We start from the raw sequence: 22,402 nt of genomic DNA, 5'->3' as shown, positions 1-22,402 counted from the left end.
TAAAAGAACCAAGCTGCCAACATCTTTCTCTTTTTTTATCTATTTCCTTCCCTTTCCTTGCCCACTTCAGATAATTCTGAAGCGACAAATAAATCAGGAGAGGGATGTGTGAGGGTTCGCCCCAGAGTCTAGTCAGGTGTGAGGGAGAGCAGGCTTGGGCCCGGTCTCGGCTGCCACAGAAAGGCCTCTGCAGGATTTCCCCCCTCATACAGTTTTGTTTTTCTCTTCCTCCTCCTCTGTTTCTCATTAACTTGACAACTGTTTTTATTTGCTGGCGTCAGGCGCAAGTTGCTGGCACCGCTCACTGTGGCTCCCTTGGGTAAAAGGGCACCCAGGCAAGCGAAGCGAGGCAGAACAGGGGCGGCCTTTTGCAACCGAAAGGCATAAAGACCTGCTCTGCTGGGGAGCTGAAAAAGGAGGTTTATTAACAAGGCTCTTCTTGCAACAAAGGGAATATAGCCGCAGCTATGCCTTTTATCAAAGGAGGTGCGATTTTGAGGCTCCGAGTTAGCCCACCTTCGCCACACAACTCTCCCTTCTCCACCCCAATAATATAGTTTGCGGTAGTTCAAGGAGTTTAAAAAGTGTTCCTGGGGATAGATTTAAATGCAGAACAAAGCTCGCTACTTTTGGGGGCTGCACTGGCAAAATTGAGGCAGAATGAGCCAGACGTCAAAGAGTTCATTGTTGTGACTGTAGTATAGTCCTGGCTATCTGGTCCCATCTTGGTAATTATTTCAGTTATTAGAAAGGCAGAGCTGGAAAAACAGGCCCACAGTGCCTAATGGTCATTAAAGTTCCTTATTCTCCAAATAGTAAATTCAATTTCACCGACTATCGCATATAAAATGAGATTGCAAGGCATGATTATTTTTGTTTCAGCAGAATGGCTTCCCCTATTAGTCTACTAGAAAGGCAGATTAGCTGCTGTTCTTTGCTGTCTTCAGAAGCCTTTGCCCTAATACACAGACACAACATGCATTTTTTTAAAAACTGAAGGCAAAATTTATTTTAAGTCTGCTCAGGGACGCAACTTGGCCTTCAGAAACGTCTGGATGAACTTTAGCCATAATTTCTTTAAATAATTTTGTAATTAAATTTTCAACAAAAAAACACTTGACAAATACAATAACAACCAAAAACAAAGAAAAATATGCACAAAAACAATATCAAATCCATAAAATGGGATTCTTTGAACCCCATGACTTCCCTTCCACCCACCCACCCCCGGTTCCTTAAGTTTTCTTTTCAGCTGCATATCATTACTACAAATTATTATTTTTTACCTCAGATTTCCTGTACTATTTCTAAAATTACAAGTGTTTTTAAAATCCTGCCAATGTATTAACGAACTTTAGCCATAAATTCTAGTGTTTCTGTTTTAGTTATGGACAGAGCACGCAAACTATGAACGATCCACAAAAGTTTTGAATGGCTGGCAGGACAGAAGGCCAGGGGCTCCAGACCCATTGGGAAAATCCTCTATGGAAACAGTGCAGAGCCATCTCTGATCTGTAGGGTTAAATGATCTGACTGCAGCCACTTTTCCTCCTTTCCATATAAGTGAATAGAGCTGTGAATAGTCTGTTTCCTCCACTAGAAACCGGGTAAGGAGGATTCAATCAGGGAAACCCTTTGCGAAGGAAACACAATCTTTCTGTGCTGCATTTTTAATGCTTATTGTTTTGATCTTTTCACTTGCTGGCCTCCTTGGGAGAACTCGTTCATAAAGGCAGGACGATAAATAATTACAATGAAGGTATAAATAAGTAAAAAAAATGAAATGCCGCCACCACCCTGGTTGCATACAAGAAGGCTGAGGGCCAACCTTTTGCCAGAAGCAGCAAAGTATTTCGATCCATCCCTGTCAGGTGGACTTCCTCCTGTGCCACTTCCTGCAGCACATCCCAGAGAACATCTCTCAGAGGCTGCTAGTATGTGCAGCCATCGCTCCTGTGCTGTATTCTGTGTCCCTGCAGAATAGGAATCAGCCCGTTGAGCATTTTTATTGCGTCATCTAAATAAAGGTCATTCCAGTTCTCCCTAGAGACAGGTAGAATAGGAACAGCAGTGTCTGGAAATGGTGCCAGCTAGTACTGGCAGGTTGTCCTCCAAACAGGTGCTGTTTGTACAATTGATTTATTTCCTTCTTCCTAGTGCTGAGCCCTGACACTGAATAGAAAGTTTGATCCTGGTCTCAGCCATGGCTCAAACTAAACCCTGAGAGCACTTCTCTCAGTCCTGCTAATTTTCTCAGTCCTGCCCTCTCTGTCTACAGTTCAAAAGGAATTTTTATTATTTCCTTCCTGCCCTGTACCTGTTGGTACTGTAAAGCTGCCTCTCATTTTCATTTCATTTCTGATTTGTATACCGCCTTTTTATATTACTCTGCGCAATTATATTACTATATAACAAAGATGGCACACCTTATGACAATCTGATCCTATACAAAAATGTCATGATGAAAGCCTAAAATAAACAACTTATATCAAATAAACTAATATTCAATCATCCATTAGAATATAATAATAGCACACAATGAAGTTAAATATCAGCAAATAATAATTAAACAGAAATTCACTTTTAACAATTACGATAAATAATTTCCAAACAATAATCAACAAAAATAGCAGCAAGTCACAGTGCATAAAATAACACAATACAAATTGTGTTTGCCAGTAAGTTGCGTTGTGGGCCATTTCAATGACAGTCTATAGTTCAACAAGATAAAGTTGCATGCTCTGAATACGGAAGTTTCTGGATTCTGTTCCTCGCACCTCAAGTGAAAGGTTATGGAAAATACCTTTGCCTGAGATCTTGGAGACCTATTACCAGTCGCATTCAATAGTATTGTGTTAGCTGGACAAATGGTCTCACTTAAATAGCTTCCCCTTGTATGTTACTGAGGCATTTCTCTTCCACAGCTAGCTGGAAATGGAATTAAAATAGATGGTGCTTAATACTGTGTCATTTTGTATACAGCAATAGCTGTCCATATGGCCAGGATCCTTCACAAAAGCATCCCATTCCAGAAAGGCCTCCTTGAAAGCCTCGGTAATATTTTATCCACACCAGGCATCATGTTTAGGCTAGAATTACATTTTATAGCAAGCTCATGCTCATACCAAGGGACATGGGTGGCGCTGTGGGTTAAACCACAGAGCCTAGGGCTTGCCGATCAGAAGGTCGATGGTTCGAATCCCTGCAACGGGATGAGCTCCTGTTGCTCAGTCCCTGCTCCTGCCAACCTAGCAGTTCAAAAGCACGTCAAAGTGCAAGTAGATAAATAGGTACCGCTCTGGCGGGAAGGTTAATGGCATTTTCCTGCACTTCTCTGGTTCGCCAGAAGCGGCTTTGTCATGGTGGTCACATGACCCAGAAGCTGTACGCTGGCTACCTTGGCTAGTAAAGCGAGATGAGCGCTGCAGCCCCAGAGTCGTCCACGACTGGACCTAACGGTCAGGGGTCCCTTTACCTTTACCTGCTCATACCACCATATGTCAGGTTCGAAGGCAACACAGAAAACCCTGGGACACAACAATTTCCCATAAAAAGTGAAGGAGCAAAGGATGGCAACTCTAGGGAAGGGACTAGCGTGGATGCAATCTCAGTGTAATTCCAGAAGCTGCTGAGCAGGGCCCTATAGTAGCTGTGCAGAAATTGACTGAAGTGGGGTTTTGGGATCTCATTTTGCAACCAGAAAGCAGAGGTGGAACAAAGGGGAGGGATGCGTACCAAGGTGACAGTGACAAAAACCAGCAGCCTGCAGCTAAGACTCATCACTGTAGAACTGTATGGAGATACACCAAGCTTGTTGTCATAACATCTTCTAGGGGTGAGATGCACAGATCCCTAGAATGCCTGTGAAGGAGGAGCAAATAGACCCATGTGAAGAGATAAGTCCTAGCAAGGTTCTCTCTTAGCACTGTTCTGTTTACTTGTGTCTGTCACCTTTCCCTGGAACATCAGGGGGCTAAAAATTCCCTGTCTTTCTGGCTCCATCTTGTTCTGGTGAAGGAATCTTTCATGTTGCGAAGGGATGGGAGGGAATCTCAGTCACCTTCTGGAATAACAACATGGTAGCTTCATCTGTTTGCCTCAGTTGGACCCGGAATACCTGAGATCCAGCCAAATACAAGTGTTTACAATGAGCATTCTGACATCCAGCTCACCTGCACAGCTATTGGAGAGCCTGCTATTGTCTATACTTGGTTTATCAATGGGACAGAACATTCTGTCGGATCCCAACTGCTCATCCGAGACATTTCTGTGGAGCAGTCTGGGACGTATCTCTGCAAGGCGGTGAATAAAGTGACTCGTGACCAGAAAAACACCACCCTGGAAATTGAGGTGGTGGGTGAGTAGCTCGAGAATGGCTATCTGTTGAAGGAACATCATCTGCTCCGACCTGTTTACTGATTACACCCTGCTGTCAATTTGGGTTGATGAAGGGTTCTCTTTATATCTGAATTTGGACCTCAAGCTCTTAGCTTGTTGTCTCTCATGCTGTGATCCCACTGTGCTTTCATCCAGTGGCTGACTCTGTTTTATTTTCTCTTGTTTTATTTTCATGTCCTTTCTCCCTTAGGGTGTGTCCAAGCCAGCATTCTTGATGCAATAGATTTTTCATCTCAGCTATGACCATTTGATTTGTTTTTTTTTTTGTTTTGGTTTTTTGTATGCTGTCAATCTTTTCCTTTGGGGTGCCAAAGTTTTCCTAGATGTCTTCCCACTTCCTCTGATATCAACAGGAAGCTTGCACATGCCACTAAGCCTCTATATTTCCTTTGTAAATGCAAAGCCAGTTTTTGTTTACAAGCTGGGTTTATTTTTTCTGTGGAGTCAGGATGGAATATGGTGCTGATTGTTAGCCACAAAATCTCAGTTCTTTGTGAGATTTTACCTTCTGTCTTAAATCTTCTCTGGGAAGCAAATTATCAGCTGATAGTACAACACTCACCCAGCAATGATTTTTCCAATGGTCTCTTCCTTTGTCTGTCTGGGCCCAGTGCCGGTTTCTCTCAATATTGCTCCTTTTCCAAATTGATCAAAATCCAGGGCTGTTCCACTATAAGAAACAAGGAGCCCTTTTGCAACTTTTCTTTCTCAACAGGAGAGGTACGTAATGTGACCATTTCTGGCCCCTCTAATGCCAAAGAAAACGACAGTGTCACTTTGAACTGCAATTCTGCTGGCACCAATGTTTCGTATTACTGGCTGAAGGGAAGCCAGCTGATTGAAGGAGGAGGTCATATCTCTTTAGACAACAACAACCAGAGGCTCATTCTCAACCCAGTCACCAGGAACGATGAGGCCAACTACACCTGCTTTGGGAACAACAGCTTCTCTGAAAGTTCCAGTGAGCCACATTGGCTGCAAATCTTCTGTAAGTCTAGACTGACTATGTGGGCAATGGCAGGCAACTGGGGTCCTGTAGTCCAAACCCAGCCACAGTCAGTCATAGGTTGCCCCATCACATTCTACCTTCTGTAGCAGACAAAAGTGGCTTTTTTAGCTCTTATCACAGCTGGCTTCAGGAGGGAGGAGAAACTGCCAGAGTCTGTCCTGTGCACACGTTTGCTACAGCTTCCCCCTTTTTCTGAGAGCAGTGTGGCTCTCCATTGCAACTAGCTATGAGTTTACTGGCTGCATGAAGTCAAGAAGAGTAAGAGATTTGACCCACACCTGGCACTCAACTATGCATTGGTCCGGAGGTCGATCTTATTGCTAACCCCTAATCCTATTGTTACTGTTGGAGGGTTTTTTCTATTCTCCAATTCATCCAAGAAAGCCCTCCCCCCCTCCCCGAAATGCTTCTAGTGCACAAATTTCAAATACAAAATACAACTTCCTTACGGAGTTGAAAGTGTCATTTTAGGTAACCTTGTGTGTAGCATGCAGGAGACTTTGCCTGTTTGGGCTATCCCAACAAAAGACATAGAGAAAACTGAAATACTCATTGGTTTTCAATACATCTGTCTTTTGATCAATAGGCTGATTGAAATATCATCTGCACCCTGATCATGTTTCTGCTCCTTAATAGATCAATACCAAAGGAAAGGCTCAAGGGTGGATAGTGAGTGATTTCCCCTGAGGTTCATACTCTTTGCATCTAAAAGAGTCGTCTATAACCTAGAGCCAATTTTAATGATATACTGTATATCTTCCCAAATACCCTATAGGTCATATATTCATTGAGCATCCATTCCCAGGGTGGGGCATCCATTTTTCTCCAGGTCAGTAAGATCGCACGGGGACAGCAGGTTGCAAAAACAAAGGTTCCAAGGGCTCTGTGTTTTGGCATCAGTGTAGTAACAACTGAGTAGCACCCTTCCTACCAGCACAGCCTGGCCCTTTCCAACATGTGGTTTCCTGTATTTGCTTCAGACGGGCCCGACATCCCCACAATCGACCCTCAGGAGCCAGTTTACATAGAGGACTTCCCCCTTAACCTCTCGTGTTCTGCCAACTCCAACCCACCTGCCAGTTATTCTTGGTATCATAATGAGAAACTTCTGGAAGCTCAGAACGGGTCCCAACTCCTGATCTCGCATCTTTCTCTAAATGATGCCGGCAATTATACTTGTAATGCCACCAATGATGCCACCGGCCTTTTCAGCCACACCAGCCTGGAGATCAGCGTCCTGGGTGAGTAGCTTGAAGGCCAGGCTGCATCCTAGGCTAACTTGCGCCTTCCTGTGGCTGATAAGACTGTCCTTGCAGTCACTGCTTCATCTGTACAATGGGGACTTGATTGCGCAAACTCTGTCACGTGGCCATTTTGGCTAAAAGGATGCATTCCTCGTATTCTGTCACCTCACTGTCCCTTTACGGTATCCATGGCAATCACTCCAGTTCAGTTCTTGATGTACCATGAAGTTTCTCTTCTTCAGGTCAAATCCAGTTCCTGGTCTTGGAGTCTCTCTGTCTCTTACCATATTTCTGGACTCACACTACTTTTTCCCTGTCAATGAAAACTCCCAGAAAACAAACAAAAAATGCGCCTCTCTCATCTGCCTCTATCCATTGTTGCCTCAGGCCTCACTTTTCCTCATGGTGTTTTGCACGTTCCAAGTCACAAACTCTCAGTCAATGGACCATTTCTGTTCCTTGTATGCACTCAACCTTTTCAGGTTTCCAGAGTTTTGCTAGAAGTCTTCCCACTTCCTCTGGTATCAACTGGAAGGTTTCACCTGTCACTAAGACTTTATATTTCCTTTATAATAACAAAGCTATTTTCATTTCACTGTCTTTTCAAACTGGGGTTTTTTTTGGGGGGGCAGGGAAAGAATATGGCTCTGATGTTTGGCCACAAAATCTCAGTTCTTTGTGAAGTGCTATCTTCTGTCTTAAATGTTGTCGAGGAAGCAAACTGTCAACTGGTAGTACAACACTCTCCCGGCGTTGATTTTTCCAATGGTCTCTTCTTTGTCTGCCTGGGCCCAGTGCCGGTTTCTCTTAATATTGCTCCTTTTCCAAATTGATCAAAATTCAGGGCTGTTGCACTACAAGAAACATGGAGCCCTTTTGCAACTTTTCTTTCTCAACAGGAGAGGTACGTAATGTGACCATTTCCGGCCCCTCTAATGCCAAAGAAAATGACAGTGTCACTTTGAACTGCAGTGCTGCTGGCACCAATGTTTCGTATTACTGGCTGAAGGGAAGCCAGCTGATTGAAGGAGGAGGTCATATCTCTTTAGACAACAACAACCAGAGGCTCATTCTCAACCCAGTCACCAGGAACGATGAGGCCAACTACACCTGCTTTGGGAACAACAGCTTCTCTGAAAATTCCAGTGAGCCACATTGGCTGCAAATCTTCTGTAAGTCTAGACTGACTATGTGGGCAATGGCAGGCAACTGGGGTCCCATAGTCCAAATCCAGCCGCAGTCAGTCATAGGTGGCCCCATCACATTCTACCTTCTGTAGCAGACAAAAGTGGCTTTTTTAGCTCTTATCACAGCTGGCTTCAGGAGGGAGGAGAAACTGCCAGAGTCTGTCCTGGGCACACATTTGCTACAGCCTCCCCTTTTTCTGAGAGCAGTGTGGCTCTCCATTGCAGCTAGCTATGAGTTTACTGGCTGCATGAAGTCAAGAAGAGTAAGAGATTTGACCCACACCTGGCACTCAACTATGCATTGGTCCGGAGCTCGATCTTATTGCTAACCCCTAATCCTATTGTTACTGTTGGAGGGTTTTTTCTATTCTCCAATTCATCCAAGAAAGCCCTCCCCCCCTCCCTGAAACGCTTCTAGTGCACAAATTTCAAATACAAAATACAACTTCCTTACGGAGTTGAAAGTGTCATTTTAGAAAACCTTGTGTGTAGCATGCAGGGGACTTTGCCTGTTTGGGCTATCCAAACAAAAGACATAGAGAAATCTGAAATACTCATTGGTTTTCAATACATCTGTCTTTTGATCAATAGGCTGATTGAAATATCATCTGCACCCTGAACATGTTTCTGCTCCTTAATAGATCAATACCAAAGGAAAGGCTCAAGGGTGGGTAGTGAGTGATTTCCCCTGAGGTTCATACTCTTTGCATCTAAAAGAGTCGTCTATAACCTAGAGCCAATTTTAATGATATACTGTATATCTTCCCAAATACCCTATATGTCATATATTCATTGAGCATCCATTCCCAGGGTGGGGCATCCATTTTTCTCCAGGTCAGTAAGATCGCACGGGGACAGCAGGTTGCAAAAACAAAGATTCTAAGGGCTCTGTGTTTTGGCATCAGTATAGTAACAACTGAGTAGCACCCTTCCTACTAGCACAACCTGGCCCTTTCCAACATGTGGTTTCCTGTATTTGCTTCAGACGGGCCCGACATCCCCACAATCGACCCTCAGGACCCAGTTTACATAGAGGACTTCCCCCTTAACCTCTCGTGTTCTGCCAACTCCAACCCACCTGCCAGTTATTCTTGGTATCATAATGAGAAACTTCTGGAAGCTCAGAACGAGTCCCAACTCCTGATCTCGCATCTTTCTCTAAATGATGCCGGCAATTATACTTGTAATGCCACCAATGATGCCACCGGCCTTTTCAGCCACACCAGCCTGGAGATCAGCGTCCTGGGTGAGTAGCTTGAAGGCCAGGCCGCATCCTAGGCTAACTTGCGCCTTCCTGTGGCTGATAAGACTGTCCTTGCAGTCACTGCTTCATCTGTACAATGGGGACTTGATTGTGCGAACTCTGTCTTGTGGCCGTTTTGGCTTCCAGAATGCATTCCTCGTATTCTGTCACCTCACTGTCTCTTTACAGTATCCATGATGATCACTCAAGTTCAGTTCCTGAAGTACCATGAAGTTTCTCTTCTTCAGGTCAAATCCAGTTCCTGGTCTTGGAGTCTCTCTGTCTCTTACCATATTTCTGGACTCACACTACTTTTTCCCTGTCAATGAAAACTCCCAGAAAACAAACAAAAAATGCGCCTCTCTCATCTGCCTCTATCCATTGTTGCCTCAGGCCTCACTTTTCCTCATGGTGTTTTGCACGTTCCAAGTCACAAACTCTCAGTCAATGGACCATTTCTGTTCCTTGTATGCACTCAACCTTTTCAGGTTTCCAGAGTTTTGCTAGAAGTCTTCCCACTTCCTCTGGTATCAACTGGAAGGTTTCACCTGTCACTAAGACTTTATATTTCCTTTATAATAACAAAGCTATTTGCATTTCACTGTCTTTTCAAACTGGGGTTTTTTGGGGGGGGGCAGGGAAAGAATATGGCTCTGATGTTTGGCCACAAAATCTCAGTTCTTTGTGAAGTGCTATCTTCTGTCTTAAATGTTGTCGAGGAAGCAAACTGTCAACTGGTAGTACAACACTCTCCCGGCGTTGATTTTTCCAATGGTCTCTTCTTTGTCTGCCTGGGCCCAGTGCCGGTTTCTCTTAATATTGCTCCTTTTCCAAATTGATCAAAATTCAGGGCTGTTGCACTACAAGAAACATGGAGCCCTTTTGCAACTTTTCTTTCTCAACAGGAGAGGTACGTAATGTGACCATTTCCGGCCCCTTTAATGCCAAAGAAAACGATAGTGTCACTTTGAACTGCAATTCTGCTGGTACCAATGTTTCATATTACTGGCTGAAGGGAAGCCAGCTGATTGAAGGAGGAGGTCATATCTCTTTAGACAACAACAACCAGAGGCTCATTCTCAACCCAGTCACCAGGAACGATGAGGCCAACTACACCTGCTTTGGGAACAACAGCTTCTCTGAAAGTTCCAGTGAGCCACATTGGCTGCAAATCTTCTGTAAGTCTAGACTGACTATGTGGGCAATGGCAGGCAACTGGGGTCCCATAGTCCAAACCCAGCCGCAGTCAGTCATAGGTTGCCCCATCATATTCTACTTTCTGTAGCAGACAAAAGTGGCTCTTTCAGCCCTTATCACAGCTGGCTTCAGGAGGGAGGAGAAACTGCCAGAGTCTGTCCTATGCACACGTTTGCTACAGCCTCCCTCTTTTTCTGAGAGCAGTGTGGCTCTCCATTGTAGCTAGCTATGAGTATACTGGCTGCATGAAGTCAAGAAGAGTAAGAGATCTGACCCACACCTGGGACTCAACTATGAATTGGTCTGCAGGTCAATTGTATTGCTAACCCCTAATCCTATTGTTATTATTAGAGATTTTTTTCCTGTGCTCCATTTCATCCAATACAGGCCCCTCCCTCACTCCCCCAGACACTCTCCACGTGCACAAATAGAAATTTCAAATAAAAAATACAGCTTCCTTACGGAATTGAAAGGGTTTCTTATCTAACCTTGTGTGTAGCATTCAGGGGACTTTGCTCATTTTCCAAAGGCCAGAAAGCTATAACTGAAGCTTGAAAGTCTAGTGGCCAGTAGGGAGGAATATTATAGAAGGGATCCGGTATTAGTTGCCTTGAGTCACCCAAATCTGGGAGCAACTTGGCTCAGTGCCACACCCAGTTGTGACAATCCCAACAAAAGTTGTGGAGAAAACAGAAAGAACTGTTTGGTTTTACTGCATTTGTCCCTTTGATCAATGGGCTGATTGGAATATTATCTGCATCCTGATCAGCTTTCTGCTACATGAAAGGCTAAATAATGGGGTTTTAGTATTCCTACCACCCAGCACAAACCCTTAGGGTCCTGATATTCTTTCAAACAACACTGAGGTGATATATTCACTGAGCATCAATTCCCAGGGATATTTCTCCAGGTTGGAATTGTTGCATGGGGACAGCAGGTTGCGGGGGACAGGACTGGTTCCAGAGGCTCTGTGTTTTGGCATCAGTGTAGTAACAACTGAGTAGCACCTCTTCTACCAGCACAACCTGGCCCTTTCCAACATGTGGTTTCCTGTATTTGCTTCAGACGGGCCCGACATCCCCACAATCGACCCTCAGGAGCCAGTTTACATAGAGGACTTCCCCCTTAACCTCTCGTGTTCTGCCAACTCCAACCCACCTGCCAATTATTCTTGGTATCATAATGAGAAACTTCTGGAAGCTCAGAACGAGTCCCAACTCCTGATCTCGCATCTTTCTCTAAATGATGCCGGCAATTATACTTGTAATGCCACCAATGATGTCACTGGCCTTTTCAGCCACACCAGCCTGGAGATCAGCGTCCTGGGTGAGTAGCTTGAAGGCCAGGCCGCATCCTAGGCTAACTTGCGCCTTCCTGTGGCTGATAAGACTGTCCTTGCAGTCACTGCTTCATCTGTACAATGGGGACTTGATTGCACGAACTCTGTCTCGTGGCCATCTTGGCTTAAAGGATGCATTCCTCGTATTCTGTCACCTCACTGTCCCTTTACAATATTCATGGAGATCACTCCAGTTCAGTTCCTGAAGTACCATGAAGTTTCTCTCCTTCAGGTCAAATCCAGTTCCTGGCCTTGGAGTCTCTCTGTCTTTTACCATATTTCTGGACTCACACTACTTTTTCCCTGTCAATGAAAACTCCCAGATAACAAACAAAAGATGTGCCTCTCTCATCTGCCTCTATCCATTGTTGCCTCAGTCCTGACTTTTCCTCATGGTGTGTTGCACATTCCAAGTCACAAACTCTCAGTCAATGGACCATTTCTGTTCCTTGTATGCAGTCAACAATTTCAGGGTTCCAAAGTTTTGCTAGATGTCTTCCCACTTCCTCTGATATGAACTGGAAGGTTTCACCTGTCACCAAGTCTTTATATTTCCTTTATAATAAGAAAAGCTAATTTTCATTTCACTGTCTTTTCAAACTGGGTTTTTTTTGGGGGGGGGGGGGGATACAATATGGCTCTGATGTTTGGCCACAAAATCTCAGTTCTTTGTGAAGTGCTATCTTCTGTCTTAAATGTTGTCGAGGAAGCAAACTATCAACTGGTAGTACAACACTCTCCCGGCGTTGATTTTTGCAATGGTCTCTTCCTTTGTCGGTCTGGGCCCAGTGCCGGTTTTTCTCAATATTGCTTCTTTTCCAAACTGATCAAAATCCAGGGCTGTTGCACTACAAGAAACATGGAGCCCTTTTGCAACATTTTTTTCTCAACAGGAGAGGTACGTAATGTGACCATTTCCGGCCCCTTTAATGCCAAAGAAAACGATAGTGTCACTTTGAACTGCAATTCTGCTGGCACCAAAGTTTCGTATTACTGGCTGAAGGGAAGCCAGCTGATTGAAGGAGGAGGTCATATCTCTTTAGACAACAACAACCAGAGGCTCATTCTCAACCCAGTCACCAGGAACGATGAGGCCAAGTACACCTGCTTTGGGAACAACAGCTTCTCTGAAAATTCCAGTGAGCCACATTGGCTGGAAATCTTCTGTAAGTCTAGACTGACTATGTGGGCAATGGCAGGCAACTGGGGTCCCATAGTCCAAACCCAGCCGCAGTCAGTCAGAGGTTGCCCCATCACATTCTACTTTCTGTAGCAGACAAAAGTGGCTCTTTCAGCCCTTATCCCAGCTGGCTTCAGGAGGGAGGAGAAACTGGCAGAGTCTGTCCTGGGCACACATTTGCTACAGCCTCCCCCTTTTTCTGAGAGCAGTGTGGCTCTCCATTGCAGCTAGCTATGAGTATACTGGCTGCATGAAGTCAAGAAGAGTTAAGAGATTTGACCCACACCTGGGACTCAACTATGAATTGGTCTGCAGGTCAATCGTATTGCTAACCCCTAATCCTATTGTTATTATCAGAGATATTTTCCCCTATGTTCCGTTTCAGCCTTGACAGGCCCCTCCCTCACTCCCCCGAACCCTCTCCAAGTGCAAAAAATAGAAATTTCAAATAAAAAACACAACTTCCTGATGGAGTTGAAAGGTTTATTTTAGGTAACGTGTGTAGCATGCAGGGGACTTTGCTCATTTTCCAAGGGCCAGAAAGCTGTAACTGAAGCTTGAAAGTCTAGTGGCCATTTGGGAGGAATACTGTTAGAAGGGATCCCGTATTCCCTTGAGTCACCCAAATCTGCGAGCAACTTGGCTCACTGTCACACCCAGTTTTGACAATCCCAACAAAAGTTGTGGAGAAAACAGAAAGAACTGTTTGGTTTTACTGCATCTGTCCCTTTGATCAATGGGCTGATTGGAATATTATCTGCATCCTGATCAGCTTTCTGCTATATGAAAGGCTAAATAATGGGGATTTAGCATTCCTACCCCCCAGCTCAAACCATTAGGGTCCTGATATTCTTCCAAATAACCCTGAGGTGATATATTCACTGAGCATCCATTCCCAGGGTTATTTCTCCAGCTTGGAATTGTTGTATGGGGACAGCAGGTTCGGGGGGGGGGGAATGGTTCCAGAGGCTCTGTGTTTTGGCATCAGTGTAGTAACAACTGAGTAGCACCTCTTCTACCAGCACAGCCTGGCCTTTTCCAACATGTGGTTTTCCTATATTTGCTTCAGACGGGCCCGACATCCCCACAATCAACCCTCAGGAGCCAGTTTACATAGAGGACTTCCCCCTTAACCTCTCGTGTTCTGCCAACTCCAACCCACCTGCCAATTATTCTTGGTATCATAATGAGAAACTTCTGGAAGCTCAGAACGAGTCCCAACTCCTGATCTGGCATCTTTCCCTAAATGATGCCGGCAAATATACTTGTAATGCCACCAATGATGCCACCGGCCTTTTCAGCCACACCAGCCTGGAGATCAGTGTCCTGGGTGAGTAGCTTGAAGGCCAGGCCGCATCCTAGGCTCACTTGCGCCTTCCTGTGGCTGATAAGACTGTCCTTGCAGTCACTGCTTCATCTGTACAACGGGGACTTGATTGCGCGAACTCTGTCTCGTAGCCATTTTGGCTTCCAGGATGCATTCCCCGTATTCTGTCACCTCACTGTCCCTTTACAATATCCATGATGATTACTCAAGTTCAGTTCCTGAAGTACCATGAAGTTTCTCTCCTTCAGGTCAAATCCAGTTCCTGGTCTTGGAGTCTCTCTGTCTTTTACCATATTTCTGGACTCACACTACTTTTTTCCTGTCAATGAAAACTCCCAGATAACAAACAAAAGATGTGCCTCTCTCATCTGCCTCTATCCATTGTCGCCTCAGTCCTCACCTTTCCGCAAGGTGTGTTGCACGTTCCAAGTCACAAACTCTCAGTCAATGGATCATTTCTGTTCCTTGTATGCAGTCAACCTTATCAGGGTTCCAAAGTTTTTCTAGATGTCTTCCCACTTCCTCTGGTATCAACTGGAAGGTTTCACCTGTCACTAAGTCTTTATATTTCCTTTATAATAACAAAGCTAATTTTCATTTCACTGTCTTTTCAAGCTGGTTTCTTTTTTGGGGGCGTAGAATATGGCTCTGATGTTTGGCCACAAAATCCCAGTTCTTTGTGAAGTGCTGTCTTCTGTCTTAAATGTTGTCGAGGAAGCAAACTGTCAACTGGTAGTACAACACTCTCCCGGCCTTGATTTTTCCAATGGTCTCCTCTTTGTCTGTCTGGGCTCAGTGCCGGTTTCTCTCAATATTACTCCTTTTCCAAATTGATCGAAATCCAGGGCTATCGCGCTACAAGAAATATGGAGCCCTTTTGCAACTTTTCTTTCTCAACAGGAGAGGTATGTAATGTGACCATTTCCGGCCCCTCTAATGCCAAAGAAAACGACAGTGTCACTTTGAACTGCAATTCTGCTGGCACCAATGTTTCGTATTACTGGCTGAAGGGAAGCCAGCTGATTGAAGGAGGAGGTCATATCTCTTTAGACAACAACAACCAGAGGCTCATTCTCAACCCAGTCACCAGGAACGATGAGGCCAACTACACCTGCTTTGGGAACAACAGCTTCTCTGAAAGTTCCAGTGAGCCACATTGGCTGCAAATCTTCTGTAAGTCTAGACTGACTATGTGGGCAATGGCAGGCAACTGGTGTCCCATAGTCCAAACCCAGCCGCAGTCAGTCATAGGTTGCCCCATCATATTCTACTTTCTGTAGCAGACAAAAGTGGCTCTTTCAGCCCTTGTCACAGCTGGCTTCAGGAGGGAGGAGAAACTGCCAGAGTCTGTCCTGTGCACACGTTTGCTATAGCCTCCCTCTTTTTCTAAGAGCAGTGTGGCTCTCCATTGCAACTAGCTATGAGTATACTGGCTGCATGAAGTCAAGAAGAGTAAGAGATCTGACCCACACCTGGGACTGAACTATGAATTGGTCCGCAGGTCAATTGTATTGCTAACCCCTAATTCTATTGTTATTATTAGAGATTTTTTTCCTATGCTCCATTTCATCCAAGACAGGCCCCTCCCTCACTCCCCCAGACACTCTACAAGTACACAAATAGAAATTTCAAATAAAAAATACAACTTCCTTACGGAGTTGAAAGGTTTATTTTAGGTAACATTGTGTGTAGCATGCAGGGGACTTTACTCATTTTCCAAAGGCCAGAAAGCTGTAACTGAAACTTAAAAGTCTTAGTGGCCAGTAGGGAGGAATACTATAGAAGGGATCCGGTATTAGTTCCCTTGAGTCACCCAAATCTACAAGCAACTTGGCTCAGTGCCACACCCAGTTTTGACAATCCCAACAAAAGTTGTGGAGAAAACAGAAAGAACTATTTGGTTTTACTGCATCTGTCCCTTTGATCAGTGGGCTGATTGGAATATTATCTGCATCCTGATCAGCTTTCTGCTACATGAAAGGCTAAATAATGGGGATTTAGCATTCTTATCCCAAGCTCAAACCCTTAGGGTCCTGATATTCTTTCAAACCACCCTGAGGTGATATATTCACTGAGCATCCATTCCTAGGAATATTTCTCCAGGTTGGAATTGTTGCATGAGAACAGCAGGTTGCAAAAACAACAGTTCCAGAGACTCTATGTTTTGGCATCAGTGTAGTAACAACTGAGTAGCACCTCTTCTACCAGCACAGCCTGGCCCTTTCCAACATGTGGTTTTCCTGTATTTGCTTCAGACGGGCCCGACATCCCCACAATCAACCCTCAGGAGCCAGTTTACATAGAGGACTTCCCCCTTAACCTCTCGTGTTCTGCCAACTCCAACCCACCTGCCAATTATTCTTGGTATCATAATAAGAAACTTCTGGAAGCTCAGAACGGGTCCCAACTCCTGATCTCGCATCTTTCTCTAAATGATGCTGGCAAATATACTTGTAATGCCACCAATGATGCCACCGGCCTTTTCAGCCACACCAGCCTGGAGATCAGTGTCCTGGGTGAGTAGCTTGAAGGCCAGGCCGCATCCTAGGCTAACTTGCGCCTTCCTGTGGCTGATAAGACTGTCCTTGCAGTCACTGCTTCATCTGTACAATGGGGACTTGATTGCGCAAACTCTGTCTCATGGCCATTTTGACTTCCAGGATGCATTCCCCGTATTCTGTCACCTCACTGTCCCTTTACAGTATCCATGGCGATCACTCCACTTCAGTTCTTGATGGACCATGAAGTTTCTCCTCTTCAGGTCAAATCCAGTTCCTGGTCTTGGAGTCCCTCTGTCTCTTACCATATTTCTGGACTCACACTACTTTTTTCCTGTCAATGAAAACTCCCAGATAACAAACAAAAAATGCGCCTCTCTCATCTGCCTCTATACATTGTTCCCTCAGTCCTCACTTTTCCTCATGGTGTGTTGCACATTCCAAGTCACAAACTCTCAGTCAATGGACCATTTCTGTTCCTTGTATGCAGTCAACCTTATCAGGGTTCCAAAGTTTTGTTAGATGTCTTCCCACTTCCTCTGGTATCAACTGGAAAGTTTCACCTGTCACTAAGTCTTTATATTTCCTTTATAACAACAAAGCTAATTTTCATTTCACTGTCTTTTCAAGCTGGTTTTTTTGGGGGGGGGGCGGTAGAATATGGCTCAGATGTTTGGCCACAAAATCTCAGTTCTTTGTGAAGTGCTATCTTCTGTCTTAAATGTTGTCGAGGAAGCAAACTGTCAACTGGTAGTACAACACTCTCCTGGCCTTGATTTTTCCAATGGTCTCCTCTTTGTCTGTCTGGGCTCAGTGCCGGTTTCTCTCAATATTACTCCTTTTCCAAATTGATCGAAATCCAGGGCTATCGCGCTACAAGAAATATGGAGCCCTTTTGCAACTTTTCTTTCTCAACAGGAGAGGTACGTAATGTGACCATTTCCGGCCCCTCTAATGCCAAAGAAAACGACAGTGTCACTTTGAACTGCAATTCTGCTGGCACCAATGTTTCGTATTACTGGCTGAAGGGAAGCCAGCTGATTGAAGGAGGAGGTCATATCTCTTTAGACAACAACAACCAGAGGCTCATTCTCAACCCAGTCACCAGGAACGATGAGGCCAACTACACCTGCTTTGGGAACAACAGCTTCTCTGAAAGTTCCAGTGAGCCACATTGGCTGCAAATCTTCTGTAAGTCTAGATTGACTATGTGGGCAATGACAGGCAACTGGTGTCCCATAGTCCAAACCCAGCCGCAGTCAGTCATAGGTCGCCCCATCATATTCTACTTTCTGTAGCAGACAAAAGTGGCTCTTTCAGCCCTTGTCACAGCTGGCTTCAGGAGGGAGGAGAAACTGCCAGAGTCTGTCCTGGGCACACATTTGCTACAGCCTCCCCTTTTTCTGAGAGCAGTGTGGTTCTCCATTGCAACTAGCTATGAGTATACTGGCTGCATGAAGTCAAGAAGAGTAGAAGATTTGACCCACACCTGGGACTCAACTATGAATTGGTCCGCAGGTCAATCGTATTGCTAACCCCTAATCCTATTGTTACTGTTGGAGGGTTTTTTGTTTGCTCCATTTCATCCAAGACAGGCCCCTCCCTCACTCCCCCGGACACTCTCCAAGTACACAAATAGAAATTTCAAATAATACAACTTCCTTACGGAGTTGAAAGGGTTTCTTAGCTAACGTTGTGTGTAGCATTCAGGGTACTTTGCTCATTTTCCAAAGGCCAGAAAGCTGTAACTGAAGCTTGAAAGTCTTAGTGGCCAGTAGGGAGGAATACTATAGAAGGGATCCGGTGTTAGTTCCCTTGAGCCACCCAAATGTGCGAGCAACTTGGCTCACTGGCACACCCAGTTTTGACAATCCCAACAAAAGTTGTGGAAAAAACAGAAAGAACTGTTTGGTTTTACTGCATCTGTCCCTTTGATCAGTGGGCTGATTGGAATATTATCTGCATCCTGATCAGCTTTCTGCTACATGAAAGGCTAAATAGTGGGGATTTAGCATTCCTACCCCCCAGCTCAAACCCTTAGGGTGCTGATATTCTTTCAAACCACCCTGAGGTGATATATTCACTGAGCATCCATTCCCAGGGATATTTCTCCAGGTTGGAATTGTTGCATGGGGACAGCAGGTTGGGGGGGGGGGACGGTACCAGAGGTTCTGTGTTTTGGCATCAGTGTGGTAACATCTGAGTAGCACCCTTCCTACTAGCACAGCCTGACCCTTTCCAACATGTGGTTTTCCTATATTTACTTCAGACGGGCCTGACAACCCCACAATCGACCCTCAGGACCCAGTTTACATAGAGGACTTCCCCCTTAACCTCTCGTGTTCTGCCAACTCCAACCCACCTGCCAATTATTCTTGGTATCATAATGAGAAACTTCTGGAAGCTCAGAACGAGTCCCAACTTCTAATCTCGCATCTTTCTCTAAATGATGCCGGCAATTATACTTGTAATGCCACCAATGATGCCACCGGCCTTTTCAGCCACACCAGCCTGGAGATCAGTGTCCTGGGTGAGTAGCTTGAAAGCCAGGCCGCATCCTAGGCTAACTTGCGCCTTCCTGTGGCTGATAAGACTGTCCTTGCAGTCACTGCTTCATCTGTACAATGGGGACTTGATTGCGCGAACTCTGTCTCATGGCCATTTTGGTTTCCAGGATGCATTCCTCGTATTCTGTCACCTCACTGTCCCTTTACAGTATCCATGCCGATCACTCCACTTCAGTTCCTGAAGTACCATGAAGTTTCTCTTCTTCAGGTCAAATCCAGTTCCTGGTCTTGGAGTCTCTCTGTCTCTTACCATATTTCTGGACTCACACTACTTTTTCCCTGTCAATGAAAACACCGAGATAACGAACACAATTGTGTAGACGTTCCTGCCATTTCTTCTTCTTTGTGTGCCTTGTCTTCAAGAACCTTCCTTCTAGAAATTTGATTGATGTGGTGGTTCAAGTTGGCAAGGGTCCCTGGATGGACCCTTTCCCTCTAGTTGCTTGCCTTCCTTAACTTTGTTCTACTTGGGCTTTATCTTGGTCCTCCGTCGATGATCATCTTTATTCCAAAACCTGGATCATAAGATTTTCCACTGATTTGCGCTGAAATCCCAAATAACTCATTCCCAAAGAAGCAAACTCTGTTCTATTCTCTGTTGCCGAACCTTCAGATTTCATCACACCAGTTCCTTCAGTGCTGTGGATTCCGTCTTCCTTGTGAAATGCATCAGAGATGGGATTGTAATTAATGTTCGCTGCAGTTCTTCTGTTTTTAGGTTATTTACTGTATCAACTATTTTCTTGTCCACTTCTTTTGCCTTGTTCCATGTTGACATTCATCCCAGACTGGACATTCATTTCACACTGACAACCTTTTGCAACCGATAATGTTGAAGTGTTCCTATGTGTGCCCTCTGTTCTTTGCATCTGCCAACTTGTTCCTTTATGCTGCAGAATTTAGTTTATCGGCGTTTCCTAATTGAAAATAAACAAGAGTTTCACCTCTCAGCGGCAAACGGATCACACTGCAGGACCTCTCCTTAAATGACAGCTGGATATATTCAACTTCCAAGACGCAGAACGAAGAAACGACTCTGAGGAGGCCTACTTACTTCTCCACTTTTACCTTGGATAACACCATCATTCCCTCTACTTCTCTCTCTTTTCTCTCTCTCCCTCTACAGGATATGTCACTAATATCACCATCAGTGACTCTGGCAAGGCCATCGAGAATAGCATCACAGTTCTGAACTGCACCTCCGCAGGCACTAACGTTTCCTACTCTTGGTTAAGAGGGAATGAGAGCCTGGTGGTTGGAGAGCGCATTTCTCTGAGCAACAACAACCAGGTCCTTACATTCAATCCAACGAGCCGGAATGACTCGGACAGCTACAGCTGCTATGGATATAACAGCTTCTCTAATGACAGCACCTCATACTTGCTGAATGTTTTGTGTAAGTCTGGTTCTACCATTGAGGGAGGGTTGGAGCAGTTCTGGGAGCGGAGCATGTGGGGGCTTGACTTAGGCCCTGAGAGTGCAAGACTATAACTTTTAAAGACAAGGATATCTGGCAAGCAGATTCAATAAGACTGAAATACACAAAAGTAGAGAGACCCGCCATGTACGTTAACTCACTACTTGCAAAGTTAGCACTCACAACTTCTAAAAACATTACTTCATGCCCCCAATCTACCTTCTTTTGGAACCGGATTGCCAGAACTCTGTTGTTTTTAAAACTCTCCCCCCCCCCCCACTTATTGCAGTGTAATAATAATAATAATAACAACAACAACAATAATAATAATAATATATTTTTACCCCACCCATCTGTCTGGGTTTCCCCAGCCACAGTTCCCAACAGAATATTATTAATAATAATAATAAAAGCAATAAAATATCAAACATTAAAGACTTCCCTAAACAGGGCTGCCTTCAGATGTTTTCTAAAAGGCTGATAGTTGTTTATTTCCTTTACATCTGATGAGAGGGAATTCCACAGGGCGGGTGCCACTACTGAGAAGGCCCTCTGCTTGGTTCCTTGTAACCTCGCTTCTCGCAGTGAGGGAACCGCCAGAAGGCCCACTGAGCTGGACCTCAGTGTTGAACGAATGGGGGTGGGGACGCTCCTTCAGTATATCATAAAATATTTTGAAAGTACCATCAAAATCTCTAGGAGAGATAGAAGATCATTGTAGCGGCCCTTACTTGATCTAACTTGATTTCACACAGCACTGTCAACTCTTAAGAACTGCATCAGCCCCGAAGATAGTAAGTTGAAGTTCAGGGGTCTGCATCATATTGAGCAAGATCTGTGGCCCCTGTAATCCAGAGCCAGTGTAACATAATGATTAGAGTGTTACGCTAGGAGCTGGGAACCCAAGGTTCAAATTCCCGCTCAGGCATGAAGCTCACTGGGTGACCTTGAACCAGCCACTGTCTCTCATCCTAACCTCCCTCACCGGCTTGGTGTAGAATAAAATACAGAGGGGAGAACCAAGCAGACTCCCTTGAGCTCCCTGGAGGAAAAGGTGAGATATAAATGAGAAATCAGAATAAATGAATGAATAAATAGAACTGCCTGGCCTAATCAGCGGCAAAGTAGCTGTCCAGCATCGGAGGCAGATGTCATTTCTGGACCGCTGGAATCCTTCGCTTCAGATGGCAAGGACTAGATTTGTGGCCTAGTAAAGGCATACCATGTGTTTTAGCACACAGCTCCTTCCCAGTACGTATTGTGCAACTTCCTGTATGGTGATTGGCTGGCCGTGGTGTGATGTAAAGGTCTAGCCTTGCTGCTCAGAAGTTAGCTGAGTCAATACTCCTTCCTTGTCTCAGATTTCACACAGAGACACATGTTTTAATGGCAAAACCTAAGAAACCAGAAGGAGCTATTTCCCCTTTCGAATGCTCAAACTGCAACTGCTGCATATCTGGCCACATTGGGCTTCACGATGTTAGTTTGCTCCTCCTTGAGTTTTGATGAGGGAGAGTTAAATAATGTCGCTGCCTCCTGTGTTACCCCGGAGCTATTAAAGCGACAGGCGCCATCTCCCAAGTCAAGACCTGCCACTCGTAAGCTTCTTGTCCTTAAGCAAAGCCAGCCACCCAGCAAACTTCAGAAATCTTAGCTAATTGCATTTTTTTAAAAAAGGCCAGCCTCACTTTATAGTGTATTGTTCTTGACACACAGCTTTTCCATTTAATTGAGCTTATACTTTCCTCTTTTCATAAATTGCTCACGAGTAAGCCACAACAAGTTCCCAAAGATAC

General features: G+C 44.8%; 1 protein-coding gene across 1 annotated transcript in view; it reads left to right on the top strand.

Moving 5' to 3' along the window:
* LOC310768149 (hemicentin-1-like) overlaps positions 1-22,402 on the top strand; it is a 52,158-nt gene that overhangs the window by 8,787 nt on the left and 20,969 nt on the right. Inside the window, exons 4-15 of the mRNA XM_083625864.1 lie at positions 4,103-4,357; positions 7,551-7,823; positions 8,824-9,084; positions 9,987-10,259; positions 11,344-11,604; positions 12,511-12,861; positions 13,867-14,127; positions 15,025-15,270; positions 16,380-16,640; positions 17,541-17,786; positions 18,892-19,152; positions 20,316-20,585. Of these exons, the coding sequence (XP_083481990.1) occupies positions 4,103-4,357; positions 7,551-7,823; positions 8,824-9,084; positions 9,987-10,259; positions 11,344-11,604; positions 12,511-12,861; positions 13,867-14,127; positions 15,025-15,270; positions 16,380-16,640; positions 17,541-17,786; positions 18,892-19,152; positions 20,316-20,585 (3,219 nt within the window). The remainder of the gene's footprint in view (positions 1-4,102; positions 4,358-7,550; positions 7,824-8,823; positions 9,085-9,986; positions 10,260-11,343; positions 11,605-12,510; positions 12,862-13,866; positions 14,128-15,024; positions 15,271-16,379; positions 16,641-17,540; positions 17,787-18,891; positions 19,153-20,315; positions 20,586-22,402) is intronic.

The sequence above is a fragment of the Podarcis filfolensis genome (genome assembly GCF_964270895.1).
Source record: "Podarcis filfolensis genome assembly, chromosome: 8".
Taxonomy (NCBI): domain Eukaryota; kingdom Metazoa; phylum Chordata; class Lepidosauria; order Squamata; family Lacertidae; genus Podarcis; species Podarcis filfolensis.
This window is presented reverse-complemented; position numbering and strand designations above follow the sequence as displayed.